At 40.9% G+C, this 14,051-nt stretch overlaps 1 protein-coding gene across 1 annotated transcript in view; it reads right to left on the bottom strand.

The window, feature by feature from the left end:
• LOC123037559 (trichohyalin-like) overlaps nt 1-13,028 on the bottom strand; it is a 31,829-nt gene extending 18,801 nt beyond the window's left edge. Inside the window, exons 1-3 of the mRNA XM_044458807.1 lie at nt 12,976-13,028; nt 11,074-11,731; nt 3,360-4,004 (exon numbers count right to left, since the gene is read on the bottom strand). Coding sequence (XP_044314742.1) covers nt 3,360-4,004; nt 11,074-11,731; nt 12,976-13,028 — 1,356 coding nt within the window. The remainder of the gene's footprint in view (nt 1-3,359; nt 4,005-11,073; nt 11,732-12,975) is intronic.
• Between the last annotated feature and the right edge of the window lie 1,023 nt (nt 13,029-14,051).

Here is a 14,051-nt window from a genome sequence, read left to right on the forward strand (position 1 = left end):
GCTCCATTTACAAGTCCGTCACTTGTGTCTATATTGACGGTCACCATATATTTAGCAGTTGTTTTGAGATGAAGAACATATGGCAAACCCTGTGTTTCAGAGGTTTTCATATTTTGAGCATATCTTAACTTGTTTTCCCTGTTTCGTGTAGATATGTTCGCAGTTTTCACTGTATCAACAGCAGTGGAAACCAATTCTTCCGTCCCAATTTGCGCTAGTTTTAGGGAATTGTAATTATTAACTTCTTCGTTAGAAGAAAATAAATGAATGGCATCATCAGGAACTTCGCTGGGTGAAACAACTCTTTGTTTAAGGAGCTCTATATCTGCTATTGTCATGCAAGTTTCAGATAAATGATTTAGGGCTTGAGCAAATGCATGGTCGCCTCTTTGGCGCATTATTTCCGAGAGCTCAAAATACTTAAAGTTGTTCCATAAGCTATTTCCTGCTAAAACGCTATAAGGATTAATTGTCCTCTCCGAAAATATCCAACTGTCTCCAACTGGGGAAAGCTGCTTTAGATCTCCAAAAACTATAATTGATTTTCCACCAAAACTTAAGTCAGGGCTTCGGAATATTTGACGAAGCCGTTGATCCAAAAATGAAAGCATTTTAGAACCAACCATAGAAATTTCATCAATTATAATCAGTTGGAGATCAATCAACTTGCAATGAATTGTATTTAAACTATCATTGCTTAACGGTCTTAAGGGACCTGAAGCCTGATTAATTGGAAGAGAAAACACTGAATGCAGAGTCAGTCATCCAATTCCAAAAACCGCTTTTCCACTCGGAGCACATAATAAAACCTTTGCAATGTCGTTGGAAAGAAGTTCAGCTTCTTCATTTCGCCAAGGATAAAAGAGCATTAAATGCTCTCGGAAATAATCGGAAAGTGAAGAGTTTATGCTAAAGCGAACCCACCTTAGAATCAGGGGATGCCTACGTTTCTTAACGCAACCAGACCCATCCATCAGAGGATAACTTTGCTTAGCAACTTCATCTTCGTCATCTACTTCCACATCATTTGCTTCATCATAGTCTTCCCAATGATTAGCGGCAGATCGTGCAATCCGCTTGACAAATCTGTACCAAGCTGCGAAATCTGCTAAACAAATTCCTTCCAACTGCTCATGCCTTTGCACATATCGGTCAAGAATATTACGCTCAAAAATATCCACCGAGTTGTTTGGAAGTCGCTCTAATTCTTCATTTGAGCGAGCCAATCGAACTCGTTTGTCTGGATGGCAAGTTTACAAAAATAGTACCTTCACTTGCCTCCGACATATGCAGACCCAAAATATTGTAAGCTGCTTCTTGGGCCGATATTTCTGTAGCGTTAATAAACCTTTTCGTAGGTGCTGTAATTTCATTTTAATAGAAATATTCCCATGGCTTATTTCTGCCATGGCTTCACGGAGCAACTGCGATACGCCTCTGTTTGATTTGTTTATGTAGTTAATGATATAACTACAACAGGCGTACGCATCTAGGATAAATTGAATATCGATATTAGCTCTGTGTAAGCCTAGAATATCTCTATTATAAGCATTGAGCAGTCGGTCGGAGAATTGTCTGCGAAGAAAAATTTGTGGCTTTTTTAAGCTGAAACGTAAGGCTAGCTTGTAGGCTTCAAAATTAGTTTCAAGGTGGGACAGAAAATGATCAAAATTGTTAAACAAAGCTGCGTCTTCATTTGAAATAGACCTTAAAGCTTCCTTAATTTTTTTAAACAAAGTTTTATGATCTTCAATATTGACTTCGTTTTCTTCTATTGGATGCAAAATAAGCGTTTCGGGCATAGGAGGATATGGCATATTGAATCGGCAGAACTCCTGTCCGCGTAACTCTCTTAGGCAAGAAGCACTATGCTTGTGGCGTTGATACTGAATTACTTCTTGTAGTTCAGTATCGTCTCCATTTGTAGTAATAAACCTATCAATAAAGTTTATTACTTGCTCGGTATTTTCGGCGTCTTCGAGCTTAGGAGCACCAGCAAGCCAGTACATGCCATGAGAATGCGGAGATCCTCTGTGCTGGAATTCGATTCTCCAATAAAAATGAGAAAGATTGAATTCCCCAAAAATATCGGTTTTGAACAATTTCATTAATTGTCGCAACCTGTAATCGAAGTATCGAGAGCACGTCACTGGATCGGATCGGATTAACCGAGCCTTTTCGGAGCTGGAAAGAGCTGCCGCTTCTTCCTCGCTTATAGCCCTATTATCCAATAGAAGAGACAGGATAACTAAAAGTTCATTCCACTTAGTTTCAGCAGCGGAAAGGGTTATAAAAAACGTTGGCAGCCCAAATTGTCGAATCATGGCTATAACTTTTTTTTTTCAGCCTCCCAATGAGCTGGTGCAGACCGTAAGCCTTTTAGGATGTGGTAGCCATCATCATGTTGCACAAGACGGTCAACAAATGATTCATCCCGCAGATTACCAGCGGTAACCGCTCCCGACTTTTTGCGTAAAGCAATTGAAATTGAATTTTGTATGCGCTGCATTTCGTAAAATTTATACATGTATAAAACTTTTGGAACTACAGCGCAACGACGGTCGTAAAAACGGATTTGGGATCTGGCTTTTTTCGCATAGGCTGTATTTCCTTTAAATATTTCTCCGCAAGAAATAGTTGGAAAGGGAAGTTCCTCTGCGTCTTCGTCAAGCGTTATGCTTGTTGGCCGACGGCCTTCACCCGGTGCCAATGCAATGCGCTGAATTGCAGTATCATTATTTTCCAATAATGTTTCATGGCCTCCGGGATTTAAATTTTTTTCGAGCTCTGCAGCATTTTGGGAGTGGTGTTGCTGGTGAAGAAGTTGCTCTACTGCTTCGCGATCAGATTCGTCAGCAATAAAAGGAATTTCATTAATTCCTTGAAGTTCTGTTAGCCATGATTCGTTTAGTGAAATGTTGTGCTTTCTGTAGAAGGACCCGAGCGGGTCGAATAGTTTCAGTCATGAAATTGTGAGCGTACTCTAGTCTCCTTTTTAAATGGACTTGGATGACATGGGTAGAGTCGAAAGAGCGTGGAAGCGCAGTCACAATATCGGGAACTGAAATTGGAACATTCACCACTGCCCCTCTGATTCCACATTGCCTTTCATAGCCGAGGGAAATAATCCTCATAAAAGGGATTCTCGGTGAAATAAGACGTTCTTCGAGGCAGGTGAGTCCATTTAAGCACTCAGGAATTTCTGGGAAATCGAACCCAAGAGAAATGGCACGACGACAAGTGTGGCAAAAGTTATATTTGCCGGACGGACTGGGAAATTTTCTTGACAAATAAAAGGCGTTGCCAACGTTTAGGAGAGGAAATTTAGAGGAGATAGCCAGGATGGATAATCCACTTACCTGCGAACGGAACCATGTTCCTCCACAGCAAATACAAACAGCCGTTGGGCCTTCCTTAATGTTCCTGTGGTACAGATCCCTCGCTGATGATCGAATCCTATTTCGATGTTGTCCTCGTTCCTGTTCCAGTTCATCCTCCGAAAGTTGAGCTCTTGCGTCCATGTTTCTTGGCGACTGCCTTTGGGAGGCATCAAGTCGATTTTGTGAGTCCATCCTAAAGTTTAATAATCGATCCTCTGCCATTTGCCGAATTTGTTCTTCCCGAATCCTCCGCTGTTGTCGTGTTTCCCGGCGTTGTGATGTGTTTATCCGTTGCTCCTGTGATCTAGCGATGGGATTTCTCCTGGTTGCTCTCCTGTTATCGGCGTCCCTTTCCCGTTCTCGCTGCCTGTCTTCCACATCCCTTCGTCGCTGTCGGTGCTCTCCAGTGTTCCTTTCCTGTTCCCTTGCACGTTCCTCTGGGTCCTCGCGATGAGCAGCTCGTGCTGCGGCGTCCCGAATTCGCTCTGAAATTCGATATTCGGGATTGTTCCTCCGAGAGGCATGGTCAGCAGTATTTTGCACCTGCTCTTGTCGCCGCTCCTCAGTGACCTCTCGACGAATAGCACGCGCTGCGGCGTCCCGTACCCGTTCAGGATTTCGGTACTCCGGAATAGTCCTCCGAGTAGAGTGCTCAGCAGTGTTTCGCAACTGCTCTCGTCGTCGCTCCTCGGGGTCCTCTCGACGGATCGCGTGTGCATCCATGTCCCGAATCCGTTCAGGAATTCGAAACTCAGGAATAGCCCTCCGAGTAGAGTGTTCAGCAGTGTTTCGCAACTGCTCTTGTCTTCGCTCCTCGGGGTCCTCTCGACGGATCGAATGTGCATCCATGTCCCGAATCCGTTCAGGATACGGATTTCTGGGTTAGTCCTCCGAGACGCATGCTCAGCAGTGTTTCGCAACTGCTCTTGTCTTCGCTCCTCAGAGTTCTGTCGACGATTCGAATGTCTTGCAGCATCCTCAATACGCTCCGCAGAACGCATTTCTGGGTTAGTCCTCCGAGAGCATGCTCAGCAGTGTTTCGCAACTGCTCTTGTCTTCGCTCCTCAGAGTTCTGTCGACGATTCGAATGTCTTGCAGCATCCTGAATACGCTCCTCAGAACGCATTTCTGGGTTAGTCCTCCGAGACGCATGCTCAGCAGTGTTTCGCAACTGCTCTTGTCTTCGCTCCTCAGAGTCCTCCCGGCGATTTGAATGCGCTTGTGCGTCCCGAATTCGTTCAAGGTTGCGAACCCTTTCGCTTCTTCTCCGCTGCGCGCGTGCAGTGGAATCCTGAGCACGACTTTCCTCCCGAAAGTTAGGGTTATTGTCGCGAACATTGGCGATATGTTGAGAGTTTCGAGCTCTTATTTGGGACGCATTCCGTTCATAGCGGGCTCTACTGCGGCTTAAAGCAGCTTGGCGGCGTTGCTCCTGTGACAAATGTGTTACACGTGGCATTTTTTATAGCGCTGCATGAAAAAATAAAAATTATGGAATGATATATATATAAAATCACCTACATGGAATGCCATTTTAGGAGAATTCGAAAGTTATTAGTAAAATATACTTACCAAAGTTTGTGTTTCAAATAGCACGCTATTACATTTAATTTTTATCACTTGTAAAAAATAATTTGTATCACTTGTAAAAAATAATTTTTATCACCCTTGTAAAAAATAATTTGTATCACTTGTAAAAAATAATTTGTATCACTTGTAAAAAATATTTTTGCACTTGTAAGTAACGTCGTCACTCGATAAATTTTTTCATTGACTGATCTACGGAATATAGGATTTCTATAATATATAGCCAAGTTAGGTAATATCCCAAATTTAAAAAGAATTATCCCTAGATCCTTTAAAGGTTCCCTAGTTTGACCCTTTTAAAAAAGGCAATAAAAAATCATGTTTTTGTATGTACCTGTCTACCTGTTGTGCAATTTAAATGTTATGAATAATTTTGGTCCTAGAAAAGGTATTACCTGATATTGTACAGTTACAAAGCCACTCATACCTGCGTTACCGGTTGCGAAGTTCAGGATCTTTGTACAATTCCTGCCCCTTGCACGTGTTCATTGAACCAATTGAACGTTTGCCAACATTTGACCTGTTTACCAAGTTATAATGGGATAATCCCGTGGTTTTCTTTAAATAAAATGTCTCTGTTATCTAAAAAGTAATGGGTTGTAAACTAAAGCATGTAAACCCAGTCGTAATTTGTATGACCGTTACTGCCCGTTACTGTCACTCCTTGCATTATAAAAGTGGCTGAAAAAGGTAGATACGTATCAATTCAAATTTTGAAGAATATAATTTACCCCCAGAATATTCTGCAAGGGTATATCCAACTTCGGCTCCGTCCTAAGTTAACTTTCCTTTCTTGTTTTTTTATGAACTAGTTAAAACAAAGGATTGATGCTGGTTTCCGTGATATTTATTATGAATCCTCACATACTCAGCCCCCTCACCACGACAAGGTCTCAATCCACGAGAGGGAAATATTATAAAGCTTAATCTATATTGCACTTTATAAATAAAAAATTTATCACAATCTTGAAACAATATAATAATCTATTTCTATTTCACCTAAATATATACAATTCAAATAAATAAATAAGTTATTAAATTAATAAATAAATTAATAAAGAAATCTTAATATCTATACTTAAAAAAATTCCATCATGATGACTATAGCTCGTTTTGTATGTAAGAGCAACAGCATTCCCCAGCTCACTTTCAGCAAAAATCCAATCAATTTGCGTCAAATGTTTCGTGGTTGCATAATTATTGATTGGAATTAGATTAAATTGATTTAAAGCTTCCTCAAGTCGATCAGTGGTTGTGGATCTGCAAATATTAAAATCTCCTAAAATAACCAATTTGCTATTATTTTCTAAGCTGCGTATCCTTTCTACGTCCGACATAACTTCATTACGAAATTGTGCTATAGGAAACGTTGGATTCCTATAAACAACAATGAAGGATGTATTAAGATATTTGAAGGCAATTGATTGGTATATAGTTCTTGAGCTCAAAGACTTATTTGTCTCAAACAAGAAAACTACATTTTCGGCAATATTTTGTTTGGCATAAATCATAATTCCATTTTTGCCAATACCATTCAATCGATTGCTATCAATTCTTCTTATTATGTCGAAACCTTGTGAAGAAAAGTCTTCGCTGGGAAGAGTCCAAGTTTCGACAAAACAAAGAAAATTTGAACAACAAATAATAGGGTCGTTAAAAATATCTTCGCGATGGCTTCGAAGAGACTCAACGTTATGGTAATAAAGGGAGATGTCTTCGTTTCTGTTAACCACAAACTCATAATGCGTAGTCAAAAACTTTTCCTCTCTTAACTTTTTAAGTTCGTCTTGGACATTTTGAGCTCCAAATCTTGTTGGAGGAACAAAGTCGCCTAGAAGAAAAAGTCCTGATGCGCTAGTGGCTCTGCTGCATCCAACATACAACGAAGCTCGCTTGATGCCTCTTTTAAGATGCACGGCGACTTTGCTATATGTTGCTCCTTGGCTTTTGTGGATGGTAATAGCCTCAGCAGGAACAATTGGAAATTGTTTTCGGTCAACAGAAGCATGCTCCGATCTTCCACATTGAAAAACTCGAGAGGCTTTTACTATTGGAGTCCATTCGGGATCGGGACTATTCCGAACCTTTGATCTGGCGATAGTGCCAACCGTGGGTTCAAAAAATTTAATCCAAAGTCGCGTTACTAAATTTAAGCCATTCACTAAGCAATGGTCAATTAGCATCAGCTGACCAGTTGCTCCATTTACAAGTCCGTCACTTGTGTCTATATTGACGGTCACCATATATTTAGCAGTTGTTTTGAGATGAAGAACATATGGCAAACCCTGTGTTTCAGAGGTTTTCATATTTTGAGCATATCTTAACGTGTTTTCCCTGTTTCGTGTAGATATGTTCGCAGTTTTCACTGTATCAACAGCAGTGGAAACCAATTCTTCCGTCCCAATTTGCGCTAGTTTTAGGGAATTGTAATTATTAACTTCTTCGTTAGAAGAAAATAAATGAATGGCATCATCAGGAACTTCGCTGGGTGAAACAACTCTTTGTTTAAGGAGCTCTATATCTGCTATTGTCATGCAAGCCTCAGATAAATGATTTAGGGCTTGAGCAAATGCATGGTCGCCTCTTTGGCGCATTATTTCTGTGAGCTCAAAATACTTAAAGTTGTTCCATAAGCTATTTCCTGCTAAAACGCTATAAGGATTAATTGTCCTCTCCGAAAATATCCAACTGTCTCCAACTGGGGAAAGCTGCTTTAGATCTCCAAAAACTATAATTGATTTTCCACCAAAACTTAAGTCAGGGCTTCGGAATATTTGACGAAGCCGTTGATCCAAAAATGAAAGCATTTTAGAACCAACCATAGAAATTTCATCAATTATAATCAGTTGGAGATCAATCAACTTGCAATGAATTGTATTTAAACTATCATTGCTTAAAGGTCTTAAGGGACCTGAAGCCTGATTAATTGGAAGAGAAAACACTGAATGTAGAGTCAGTCCTCCAATTCCAAAAGCAGCTTTTCCAGTCGGAGCACATAATAAAACCTTTGCTGAATCCGTAGCACCAGGAAGCTTATTTGCTCGCCAAGTCACAGACTGATAGATGGTAGAAATCAGTCTGCTTTTTCCTACACCGGCCCCTCCACCAACATATTCGTAAAACATATTTTTTACTAACAACATTATGCATCACATGTGCATAATATAGTCTTTGTTTGTAATTAAGGGACCGAGTTAGCGAGCAAAGGTCATCATTGGAAACTAACGGGGGAGTCTAATTAATTGAAGTTCGCCGTCTTCTTCAGGGTTGTTTATCGCATTGTCCTCCTGAAGAATATTTACGTTCCGCTCTATATTTGGTACAGCCAAAGCTCTAAACTCTTCGTCTAAAAATTGTGAGGCAGGTTCTTCCGCATCAGGAGCATTATCTCCCTATCCTCTTGCAAATCTTCCAGAACTCTTTCTAACTCCATATCATCAAACACATCATAGTTCCTTTTCATTATCTTAATGGCTTCATGGTTTACTCGGAATGTGTTTTCAATGTCGTTGGAAAGAAGTTCAGCTTCTTCATTTCGCCAAGGATAGAAGAGCATTAAATGCTCTCGGAAATAATCGCAAGGTGAAGAGTTTATGCTAAAGCGAACCCACCTTAGAATCAGGGGATGCCTACGTTTCTTAACGCAACCAGACCCATCCATCAGTGGATAACTTTGCTCAGCAACTTCATCTTCGTCATCTACCTCCACATCATTTGCTTCATCATAGTCTTCCCTATGATTAGCGGCAGATCGTGCAATCCGCTTGACAAATCTGTACCAAGCTGCGAAATCTGCTAAACAAATTCCTTCCAACTGCTCATGCCTTTGCACATATCGGTCAAGAATATTACGCTCAAAAATATCGACCGAGTTGTTTGGAAGTCGCTCTAATTCTTCATTTGAGCGAGCCAATCGAACTCGTTTGTCTGGATGGCAAGTGTTTACAAAAATAGTACCTTCACTTGCCTCCGACATATGCAGACCCAAAATATTGTAAGCTGCTTCTTGGGCCGATATTTCTGTTGCGTTAATAAACTTATTCCCTAGGTGCTGTAATTTCCTTTTAATAGAAATATTCCCATGGCTTATTTCTGCCATGGCTTCACGGAGCAACTGCGATACGCCTCTGTTTGATTTGTTTATGTAGTTAATGATATAACTACAACAGGCGTACGCATCTAGGATAAATTGAATATCCATATTAGCTCTGTGCAAGCCTAGAATATCTCTATTATAAGCATTGAGCAGTCGGTCGGAGAATTGTCTGCGAAGAAAAATTTGTGGCTTTTTTAAGCTGGAACGTAAGGCTAGCTTGTAGGCTTCAAAATTAGTTTCAAGGTGGGACAGAAAATGATCAAAATTGTTAAATAAAGCTGCGTCTTCATTTGAAATGGTCCTTAAAGCTTCCTTAATTTTTTTAAACAAAGTTTTATGATCTTCAATATTGACTTCGTTTTCTTCTATTGGATGCAAAATAAGCGTTTCGGGCATAGGAGGATATGGCATATTGAATCGGCAGAACTCCTGTCCGCGTAACTCTCTTAGGCAAGAAGCACTATGCTTGTGGCGTTGATACTGAATTACTTCTTGTAGTTCAGTATCGTCTCCATTTGTAGTAATAAACCTATCAATAAAGTTTATTACTTGCTCGGTATTTTCGTTGTCTTCGAGCTTAGGAGCACCAGCAAGCCAGTACATGCCATGAGAATGTGGAGATCCTCTGTGCTGGAACTCGATTCTCCAATAAAAATGAGAAAGATTGAATTCCCCAAAAATATCGGTTTTGAACAATTTCATTAATTGTCGCAACCTGTAATCGAAGTATCGAGAGCACGTCACTGGATCGGATCGGATTAACCGAGCCTTTTCGGAGCTGGAAAGAGCTGCCGCTTCTTCCTCGCTTATAGCCCTATTATCCAATAGAAGAGACAGGATAACTAAAAGTTCATTCCACTTAGTTTCAGCAGCGGAAAGAGTTATGAAAAACGTTGGCAGCCCAAATTGTCGAATCATGGCTATAACTTTTTTTCTCAGCCTCCCAATGAGCTGGTGCAGACCGTAAGCCTTTCAGGATGTGGTAGCCATCATCATGTTGCACAAGACGGTCAACAAATGATACATCCCGCAGATTACCAGCGGTAACCGCTCCTGACTTTTTACGTAAAGCAATTGAAATTGAATTTTGTATGCGCTGCATTTCGTAAAATTTATACATGTATAAAACTTTTGGAACTACAGCGCAACGACGGTCGTAAAAACGGATTTGGGATCTGGCTTTTTTCGCATAGGTTGTATTTCCTTTAAATATTTCTCCGCAAGAAATAGTTGGAAAGGAAAGTTCCTCTGCGTCTTCGTCAAGCGTTAAGCTTGTTGGCCGACGGCCTTCACCCGGTGCCAATGCAATGCGCTGAATTGCAGTATCATTATTTTCCAATAATGTTTCATGGCCTCCGGGATTTAAATTTTCTTCGAGCTCTGAAGCATTTTGGGAGTGGTGCTGCTGGTGAAGAAGTTGTTCTACTGCTTCGCGATCAGATTCGTCCGCAATAAAAGGAATTTCATGAATACCTTGAAGTTCTGTTAGCCATGATTCGTTTAGTGAAATGTTGTGCTTTCTGTAGAGCTCGGTATTTACTAAGTACCGTACAGCTACAAGGACCCGAGCGGGTCGAATAGTTTCAGTCTTGAAATTGTGCGCGTGCTCTAGTCTCCTAAATGGACTTGGATGACATGGGTAGAGTCGAAAGAGCGTGGAAGCGCAGTCACAATACCGGGAACTAAAATTCGAACATTCACCACTGCCCCTCTGATTCCACATTGCCTTTCATAGCCGAGGGAAATAATCCTCATAAAAGGGATTCTCGGTGAAATAAGACGTTCTTCGAGGCAGGTGAGTCCATTTAAGCACTCAGGAATTTCTGGGAAATCGAACCCATTAGAAAGGCAGAGTGATGGGAGTTTGCCAAGAGAAATGGCACGACGACAAGTGTGGCAAAAGTTATATTTGCCGGACGGACTGGGAAATTTTCTTGACAAATAAAAGGCGTTGCCAACGTTTAGGAGAGGAAATTTAGAGGAGATAGCCAGGATTGATAATCCACTTACCTGCGAACGGAACCATGTTCCTCCACAGCAAATACAAATAGCCGTTGGGCCTTCCTTAATGTTCCTGTGGTACAGATCCCTCGCTGATGATCGAATCCTATTTCGCTGTTGTCCTCGTTCCCGTGCCAGTTCATCCTCCGAAAGTTGAGCTCTTGCGTCCATGTTTCTTTGCGACTGCCTTTGGGAGGCATCCAGTCGATTTTGTGAGTCCATCCTAAAGTTTAATAATCGATCCTCTGCCATTTGCCGAATTTGTTCTTCCCGAATCCTCCGCTGTTGTCGTGTTTCCCGGCGTTGTGATGTGTTTATCCGTTGCTCCTGTGATCTAGCGATGGGATTTCTCCTGGTTGCTCTCCTGTTATCGGCGTCCCTTTCCCGTTCTCGCTGCCTGTCTTCCATATCCCTTCGTCGCTGTCGGTGCTCTCCAGTGTTCCTTTCCTGTTCCCTTGCACGTTCCTCTGGGTCCTCGCGATGAGCAGCTCGTGCTGCGGCGTCCCGAATCCGCTCTGAAATTCGAAATTCGGGATTGTTCCTCCGAGTGGCATGGTCAGCAGTATTTTGCACCTGCTCTTGTCGCCGCTCCTCGGTGTCTTCTCGCCGAATAGTACGCGCTGCGGCGTCCCGAACCCGTTCAGGATTTCGGTACTCCGGAATAGTCCTCCGATTAGAGTGCTCAGCAGTGTTTCGCAACTGCTCTCGTCGTCGCTCCTCGGGGTCCTCTCGACGGATCGCGTGTGCATCCATGTCCCGGATCCGTTCAGGAATTCGAAACTCCGGAAAAGTCCTCCGAGTAGAGTGCTCAGCAGTGTTTCGCAACTGCTCTCGTCTTCGCTCCTCGGGGTCCTCTCGACGGATCGAATGTGCATCCATGTCCCGAATCCGTCGGAACGCATTTCTGGGTTAGTCCTCCGAGACGCATGCTCAGCAGTGTTTCGCAACTGCTCTTGTCTTCGCTCCTCAGAGTTCTGTCGACGATTCGAATGTCTTGCAGCATCCTCAATACGCTCCGCAGAACGCATTTCTGGGTTAGTCCTCCGAGACGCATGCTCAGCAGTGTTTCGCAACTGCTCTTGTCTTCGCTCCTCAGAGTCCTCCCGGCGATTTGAATGCGCTTGTGCGTCCCGAATTCGTTCAAGGTTGCGAACCCTTTCACTTCTTCTCCGCTGCGCGCGGGCAGTGGAATCCTGAGCACGACTTTCCTCCCGAAAGTTAGGGTTATTGTCGCGAACATTGGCGATATGTTGAGAGTTTCGAGCTCTTATTTGGGACGCATTCCGTTCATAGCGGGCTCTACTGTGACTTAAAGCAGCTTGGCGACGTTGCTCCTGTGACAAATGTGATACACGTGGCATTTTTTATAGTGCTGTATGAAAAAATAAAAATTATGAAATGATATATATATAAAATCACCTGCACCTTTTATTAGAATTTGAAAGTTATTAGTAAAATGTACTTACCAAAGTTTGTGTTTCGAATAGCACGCTATTACATTTAATTTTTATCACTTGTAAAAAATAATTTGTATCACTTGTAAAAAATAATTTTTATCACTTGTAAAAAATAATTTGTATCACTTGTAAAAAATAATTTGTATCACTTGTAAAAAATAATTTTTGCACTTGTAACGTCGTCACTCGATAAATTTTTTCATTGACTGATCTACGGAATATAGGATTTCTAAATATATAGCCAAGTTAGGTAATATCCCAAATTAAAAAGAATTATCCCTAGATCCTTTAAAGGTTCCCTAGTTTGACCCTTTTAAAAAAGGCAATAAAAAATCATGTTTTTGTATGTACCTGTGCTACCTGTTGTGCAATTTAAATGTTATGAATAATTTTGGTCCTAGAAAAGGTATTACCTGATATTGTACAGTTACAAAGCCACTCATACCTGCGTTACCGGTTGCGAAGTTCAGGATCTTTGTACAATTCCTGCCCCTTGCACGTGTTCATTGAACCAATTGAACGTTTGCCAAATTTGACCTGTTTACCAAGTTATAATGGGATAATCCCGTGGATTTCTTTAAATAAAATGTCTCTGTTATCTAAAAAGTAATGGGTTGTAAACTAAAGCATGTAAACCCAGTCGTAATTTGTATGACCGTTACTGCCCGTTACTGTCACTCCCTTGCATTATAAAAGTGGCTGAAAAAGGTAGATACGTTCAATTCAAATTTTGAAGAATATAATTTACAGAATATTCTGCAAGGGTATATCAACTTCGGCTCCGCCCGAAGTTAACTTTCCTTTCTTGTTAGCAATAAGATTGCCTTTATTACACCACTCTAGTATTTTTAGTTATTGTTTTTCACTTTTGAGCGGTTTTTTTCCGGAGCTCGCGCAAAACACGTCTGCACTCTCCGGCTGTTGTTTGTTGTTTTTGATGAAAGTTAAATTGAAAAATTTGAATGCAGATTTTTAGAGAATCGAATCAGAAGTCTTTAGAGATATGACACTTTGGAATCGGCTTAAGTTTGGTAAAGTTATGGACTGTCTAAGTCCAATTTTTAGTCACTCTGTTACAAGTCCTCGGAAATCTAGAAATAACTGACATGAAAATGGGTCAAAAAATTAATCTACGTTAAATTGAAAAATTTGAATGCAGATTTTTAGAGAATCGAATCAGAAGTCTTTAGAGGTATGCCACTTTGCAATCGGCTTTAGCTTGGTAAAGTTATGGACTCTCGAAGTTCAATTTTGGGTCAAAGTTAAACAAGTCAAATTAGAAATAACTGACATGAAAATGGGTGAAAAATTTGATCAAAGTTAAATTGAAAAATTTGAATGCAGATTTTTAGAGAATCAAATCAGAAGTCTTTAGAGGTATGCCACTTTGGAATCGGCTTAAGTTTGGTTAAGTTATGGATTCTCTAAGTCCAATTTTGAGTCACTCTGTTACAAGTCATCGGAAAATTGGAAATAACTGACATTGAAAAATTTAAATGCAGATTTTTGAGAATCGAATCAGAAGTCTTT

The sequence above is a fragment of the Drosophila rhopaloa genome, unplaced genomic scaffold, assembly GCF_018152115.1.
Source record: "Drosophila rhopaloa isolate 14029-0021.01 unplaced genomic scaffold, ASM1815211v1 contig_175, whole genome shotgun sequence".
NCBI lineage: Eukaryota > Metazoa > Arthropoda > Insecta > Diptera > Drosophilidae > Drosophila > Drosophila rhopaloa.